Source organism: Acanthaster planci, linkage group LG13, assembly GCF_054643075.1.
Source record: "Acanthaster planci isolate LZ-2023a linkage group LG13, COTS_SCS, whole genome shotgun sequence".
Taxonomy (NCBI): domain Eukaryota; kingdom Metazoa; phylum Echinodermata; class Asteroidea; order Valvatida; family Acanthasteridae; genus Acanthaster; species Acanthaster planci.
The window spans coordinates 9,178,283-9,184,980 of NC_141789.1; the positions used below are offsets into that span (position 1 = coordinate 9,178,283).

General features: G+C 42.9%; 1 protein-coding gene across 2 annotated transcripts; it reads right to left on the bottom strand.

Moving 5' to 3' along the window:
• On the bottom strand, positions 1–6,668 carry LOC110988183 (large ribosomal subunit protein uL24-like). Of its 2 annotated transcripts, none has more exons than XM_022251482.2 (4): positions 6,564–6,668; positions 4,856–5,029; positions 2,670–2,810; positions 1–253 (listed from the first exon to the last, which is right to left on the bottom strand). In XM_022251482.2, exons 2-4 carry the CDS (start codon positions 5,021–5,023, stop codon positions 122–124), a joined length of 441 nt encoding a protein of 146 aa, XP_022107174.1. In that variant the 5' UTR covers positions 5,024–5,029; positions 6,564–6,668; the 3' UTR covers positions 1–121. The 2 variants fall into 2 exon arrangements, with proteins under 2 accessions (XP_022107174.1, XP_022107176.1); XM_022251484.2 differs by having other exon boundaries at positions 6,560–6,609.
• Positions 6,669–6,698: the final 30 nt, after the last annotated feature.

Here is a 6,698-nt window from a genome sequence, read left to right on the forward strand (position 1 = left end):
TTACTGATCTCCCATTCTGGTTGGTGTTATTAGGAAACTTCTCAACATACAGCTGTTAATATACAAGAATTCCAACATGCCCGCCCCCTTTGCTTTGGAAACCATGTGACTGGCAGGTCCTTTAGTCTGTTGCCATGGCAACTGATTCCTCGGTGTGCTTGCCCTTGCCCTTGTCTCTCTGGAGGCGGGAGGCAGCCTTACGCTCAAGGAGACGTTTGCGGTCCTTGTCCATCTTCAGCTTCACTATCACAACCTGCCGAAACAGTCGAGAAAATCATTTCCACGTCGAACAATTATCTTTAAGCCCTCCAATAGGGCTAAATATATTTGTTCCTGAAAGCAGTATTCATTTGTTAGTTTGGAGCTGCGCATTTGTAGTGTTTTTATACATTTAAATCTACACGCCATCTTTTGAGAACTTTAAATTCCACTTATTTTCGTCGTAAATCTACTGGCTGGAATCAACTGGCATCCCATCCAGAGGAATAGAAACATTTTCAATCATTTCTTGCAAAAAAACTGGAGATAAAACACTGACTCAATAAGCCCAATGGGAGACTTTCGAGGCACTGGTGGCCGCAGACATACCTGTCTTTCTCACAGCATTGCGTGCTCAGAATTTTGTGCTCAGAACAATGTACGCACACTCTGACCTGGTAAAAAAGACCAGTATGTTTGCCGCCCCCTAGCGCTTTAAAGTCTCCCACTAGCCCGAAACAGACTCGCCTTTTTTTTTTAGGGAGGGGATTCCCACTTTAGTTCACCATTACTTCATGGCTCATTTTTCCCCATCATACTAGAATGCCCTTGTACTAATTAACCACTTCCTGCTGGGAAGCCCGGTTTCGGGCACCGTGTGTATATACCTGAGGCCGGCGTCTCGGAAATCAGAAAAAGGGAACTGGGCCTTGAAACAAAAGACTGTACTCGGAACAGAAGACCAGGCTGCTGGGCATTACCGACATTTTGTCACTCTCAATAGTGGAGATAATCTAGCCTTGTTTTAAAACAGTATACCCGTGGTTAGGGGCATTTAGAGCAAGCAGATTACCACCGGGGACAAAAGCGCTCCACTACCACAGCACGCTAATCTGGCCCCAATTGAAAAGAGGTCAGCAGCGCACTGTGCCAGGTTCGTGAACAAAAGAAAGTTATATAACACCGCACAATCTGGGCTCTTTTCACAAGGCTTCAGGCCTGGCTGAAATACTCGGGCATCAATAGATTTTGTCTGTCAGACTAGAGTGGCCACCAGACAGTAATTTGTGTGGGTGTAAACGTCCATTAATTGAAAGGATGAATTTTTGAAGAATTTTGAAAAGTGAAAATCTTGAAAAAGTCCTGTTTATGTGCACTGCATTTTTCAAACCACCCAGCAGCAAGGGGTTAACATGTTTTGTAAAGTTTGGCGCAAACAAATACTAGAATGTGAAATTATACCTGTTATGTGGCAAAAAGCAACCCACTAATTCCTAGTTTTGAAACGCATATCAATTGAGGAAAAAAATTTGATTTTTAATTTGATCTGATGATAATGGAGTACATATTTTGTCGCATTTTGGGTTAAGAATCTTCCTGGACCCAACCATATGCATTGTTCCCAACTATACTTACACAGTAGACCGTGCAAAACCAATGAGACAGTCTTTGTATTTTAACAAAATTGGCTGCTGAACCCAATAAACAATTTTCAAAACTTGTTCAGTTACGGTCAAAACAAAGTTTGACTAAACTTTAAAGGGCTGCAATGGCATTAAAACTAACCCGGCTACTTTTCAATACTGTGTGGTGTACCAAGAGTAACTTGCACAAATGCTGAACAGTTGATGCCAGCCAAACCTGATGGGAGTCATCCTAACTACGTGTATTATCCGAACGTTCTGTTATGCTAGTCACATGGCGTTTGTGACTATGGGAGGCTAGTTTTAACCACTTGTTGCCAGGGGGACCCGTTTTCAAGCACCTAGGCTTTATACACAAAGCCGAGGAGCCTAAAACCGGACAAAAGAGCTGGGCCTTGTAACAAAAGACCATGCTCGGCACAAAAGACTCAGCTGCTGGGTATTGCCAACATTCTTTTGGTTGTCAATATTGGAAGAAATCCGTCCTTGTTTTGAAAGATTATACCACTATTTGTGGCATTCAGTGCACCACCGGGGACAAAAGCTCTCCAGCGGTCCAGTGATGAGTGATACAATACTGCTGCACGCTAATCTGGCCACTATTGAAAAGACGCAAGCAGTGCACAGTGCCGGTTCGGGAACAAAAGAAACTTACGTAACACCGCACAATCTGGGCTCTTTTTACAAGGCTGCAGGCCTGGCTGAAATATTCTGGAGTCAATGAAGTACCTGTCAGCTTAGAGTAGCCATCTAAGAGTCATTCATGTGGGTGTAAACGTCCGTTGACCCTAACCCCCAGGGTGTATGTAAAATCGTATTGAAATTGGAGGATTTGGGAGTGTTAGGGTTGATGAAATGATAAATTTCTGAAGAATTTTGAAAACTGAAAATCTTGAAAATCGCCCATATGTGTGCACTCCATTTTTATATGCACCTGGCAGCATGCAGTTAATACACAAGACAGAGAAGCCAATGCTTGTATACTATGCTTGAAAACTCTACAGAATTGCTTCCTGGTAGGCAAGCTATCATAACTAATTGTTTTACCTTGCTGGGGTGGATGCCAACAAACACTTGGGCTCCATTAGCCTTCTCCCTCTGGATCCTCTCAATGTAGATCACAAACTTCTTCCTGTACACCTGCACGACCTTGCCAACCTGCTGACCTTTGTAGTGACCCCTGGTTACCTAAATGCACAAAAGGTAATGAAACTCCACTCATTAACAAATGAGCTTCATGTCATCCATATGTTTTGTGTCGTTACGCATTACTCAGTAGTGCTGAAGCCAGACTACCAACCCCGTTTAAATACTTCCTTCCAGGTGGAATTCACATGTGGAACGAGTCCCCGGGCGATTTTCAAGACTTTTGTTTTAAAAATTGTTCAAAAATTCTTAACTTCATTTACTGGACATTTACACCCACACGAATGACTGTCTGGTGGCTACCCTAATCTGACAGGCAACCTCCACTGAAGCCCAAGTATTGCAGCCAGGCCTGCCGCCCAGTAAAGACAGCCCAGATTGTGCGGTGTTGCATAATTTCCTTTGCTCCCGAAATTGACCCAGTGCATTGCCGATTGGCAGTGGCATCTTTTCAAATGAGGCCGGATTAGAGTGCAGCCGTACTGTGTTTCTCATCGCTGGAGTGCTGAAGCATGTTTGTGCATGCTGATAATCCTTGGGGTCTGAATGCTGTAAACAGTGGTATACTGTTTCAAAACAATGATGGATTACCTCCGCTAATGCCAACTGAAAAATGATGGCAATTCCTAGCAGCTCAGTCTTTTGTTCCGAGTACGGTCTTTTGTTAGTATAAGGCCCAGCTACTTTGTTCGATTTCGGGCACCCCGGCTATGCATACAAACCCAAGGTATCTGGTACTGGGCAATGGCAATGGTTAATATAGCCATAAATGGCACTTCTAAATCAAGCTAAACTGAACTGGTTGGCTGGCTCTGGTGCCTGGAGAGCTGGACGTAATAGGACAGATAATGTAATGCATTTTAAACAACAGCAGCTGTTTAACATGCAGGCATCATCGGATATTCATATCCTAGGAAACTTCATAAGAATTTTCCAATGAAACTACAATGCTACAACGGTTTCTTCCTCCGCCTTCATTTAGGTAGTACAGCTTTCCACAATTCCCTCACGATTCGTGTACTGTACATCTTGATACCATTATCTCCTCGAAACTTGGATAAGAAATATTACTTTATTATTAAAACGACATTTCTTTTGAACAGCTGACAGTTTGTAAATGCAATGAGTCGAGAACTTTCAAGAACGCATTCAATTTTTTGGCATGGCTTCGGTTCTCCGAGATTGGTCTGGCTGCACAACACTAACTGAGATCTAACCAAGGCTTAATTTCATAACACTGTGTCAGAGCCAATTCCTTGCCAACAAAGCCTGGATTAAACAGAGACTGTTAAATGCTAAATACATCAAAAGTAAGCTTTACTCTCAGACAAAAAGTTGGATAAAACAGTGACGTAACAAAGATCTCCACGCAAAAGTAACAGTTAACACATCCATACTCTGAGATACTGCTTAACCCTATCCCTCCTCAATCCTCCAAAATCCTACAGGTGGTTTTGGAAGACTGAGGGTGAATGGCAAAAGTGCATGGCTCATTGTGAAGGATGCCATGCATGAAGGTCGTGGGTTAGACCTTGTGTTGCTCTTGCTTAGTCATGCATAAATTCAGCCCGATATTTCTTTTGAATCCACCGCACTGCTCAAGAATGCCATTCGCACTGCCTCAACATAATGACAGGAATTGCCAGAGGATTTTGAAGGATTGAGGCAGTAGGCACACCTCCAAGTAACATTTCCAAGAAATTTTGGAGGACTTCGGAGGATTGAGGGAGAATCCAATTTTTTTCACCCCCAACATTGGAGAATTTTGGAAGATTGAGGAGGGTCCCAAACAAAAACTGCCTAGGGAGTGCATCAGATTTTCTTGCCTGAAAAAGCTGCAGGGAATGGGAGTTTTTACCTGCAAATTCTTCACGACGCGTTAATATGTCAACTGCAAAAATGAAAACAAGAATTCTTGAACGAGTGTGCACGTCCTCCGTTTATTTAAAATTCATCCAGCACCAAGTGGTTAAGCAGCATTATTATCTGCATTGGTAAACACAACTTTCAACCTAGATCAGTTAATCAGAGCTATTACATTGAAGACTGGGTTGCCTGGTTCATAGGCTGCACAGCTGTCCACCTACCTGCACCTCGTCATCTTTGCGGATGGGCATGCTGCGGACGTTGTGCTTAGTCCTCAGGTCCTTGGAGAGTGGTGCACTCATCAGCTTGCGTCGGATGTGGGAGGGCGCATTGAAATGACGCTTGCGGCTCTTCCGCCGGGAGGAGGACACAAACGGATTGCGCTTCATGATGCCCTGCAGAGAGCGGAAGAAATGACAGCAAGTAAGAAATGTTACACATACGGGATACATGAAATGTTGAATTGTCTTCAACAGTAACAAACATCATTTCATGATGTAGCCCCAGAGCATTCCATATTAACTCTAACTCCCGATCGCTGACCGATGCCAAACACAGTTGGGGTCTGTTTGGTCTGGGAACGAATTAGCGTTATTATGTGGATCCCCAGAGCATGACAATGCCAATGAACGTTGATGAATGATGAACCAAAGTGCATACGATGCTTGGGATCGAGTGTGAACTCATTGCCAGACATAGCGCATGGCATGTGTGGAGCGCACACCCATGAAAATACCCAACAGCTGTTGTTTTTGACACATTCGTTGCATTCACATATACATCATTTTACATGTACATACATGTACCTAGCCCCACTAGTGTGGTACAGACTCTCACTCCCGATCCATCCTTAGCCACACATCAGTATGCGCAATTTCATGTCGGCGTATAGAACATTTTCGGCACACCCACTTATCATCGTGGGCGCAATTTCTTTTGCACACAAACAAGATCCTTGACCTTTCCATTTTCTACAAACCATTTATTGAATGATTTCACTCACATTATTCAGGTATTTTCCAGTCTTTTTGCCTTTATCCATTCAATCTAACGGGCTCGCTCTCTCGGTCGCCATCTTTAAAATAAGATCGTTGAACAATACGTCACTTGACCTCTCATCGTCTCAATGGCCGTTCCATGTCAAGACATCTAAACTGCTGCCAAAGTTTTGGAAGAGCACACTGGAACATGTAGTATCTTATCGCTCAGTCCATTTATTACACACGTCTAGACATGGAACAGCCTTCCAGATGATGAGAGGTCAAGTGACGTGTTGTTCAACGATCTTATTTTAAAGATGGCGACTGAGAGAGCGAGCCCGTTAGATTGAATGGATAAAGGCAAAAAGACTGGAAAATACCTGAATAACGTGAGTGAAATCATTCAATAACTGGTTTTTAGAAAACGGAAAGGTCAAGGATCATGTTTGTGTGCAAAAGAAATTGCGCCCACGATGATAAGTGGGTGCGCCGAAAATGTTCAGTACGCTGACACGAAATTGCGCATACGGATGTGTGGCCGAGGATGGATTGGGAGTGAGAGTCCGTGCCACACTAGTGGGGCTAACATGTACCAGGCTTCATTATGAGTGATACACAGTCGCTGATGAAACAGCAGTTTTGATCACCGTTTCTAATGCTGTTTTTACATGTTAAGTGCAATGTCCAAGTAGTACAATACAGATATTTCGTATGCTTTCGTTAGGCCTACTTATATCACTCTATGGACGATAATCAATACACTAACACTGATGAAACGATCACAAGAATCATTTAATTATAAATGCATTTCTTGCAGCTAAAATTTGTCAATTTATGGTTAACACAGTCTTTATAGATCAGACCTTACACTCAATTTAATAAAACTATATGATGCAAATTTATATCTGAGATATTTTTCGATTGAAAATTGGGAATGTCACACACTCACTGGACCTCAGAGGTGGCAATGAAAAAGAGAGCTACGTACCTCCTTTTCAGAGTCTTCAGCATGTTAGGCAGGATAACTCGAAACGTACAGTACATGTACTTGCAAATGCAGCGTAACAATGTGAGAACAAGGTTG

What these genes read in the sequence shown, in the direction of transcription:
- LOC110988183 (XM_022251482.2), bottom strand. Translation starts at nt 5,023, where the DNA reads ATGAAGCGCAATCCGTTTGTGTCCTCCTCCCGGCGGAAGAGCCGCAAG. An exon ending in GCAAAGATGACGAGGTGCAG is followed by an intron (nt 2,811 to 4,855) that starts GTAGGTGGACAG and finishes TTGTGCATTTAG; the next exon opens with GTAACCAGGGGTCACTACAA. An exon ending in TTGGCATCCACCCCAGCAAG is followed by an intron (nt 254 to 2,669) that starts GTAAAACAATTA and finishes CTGTTTCGGCAG; the next exon opens with GTTGTGATAGTGAAGCTGAA.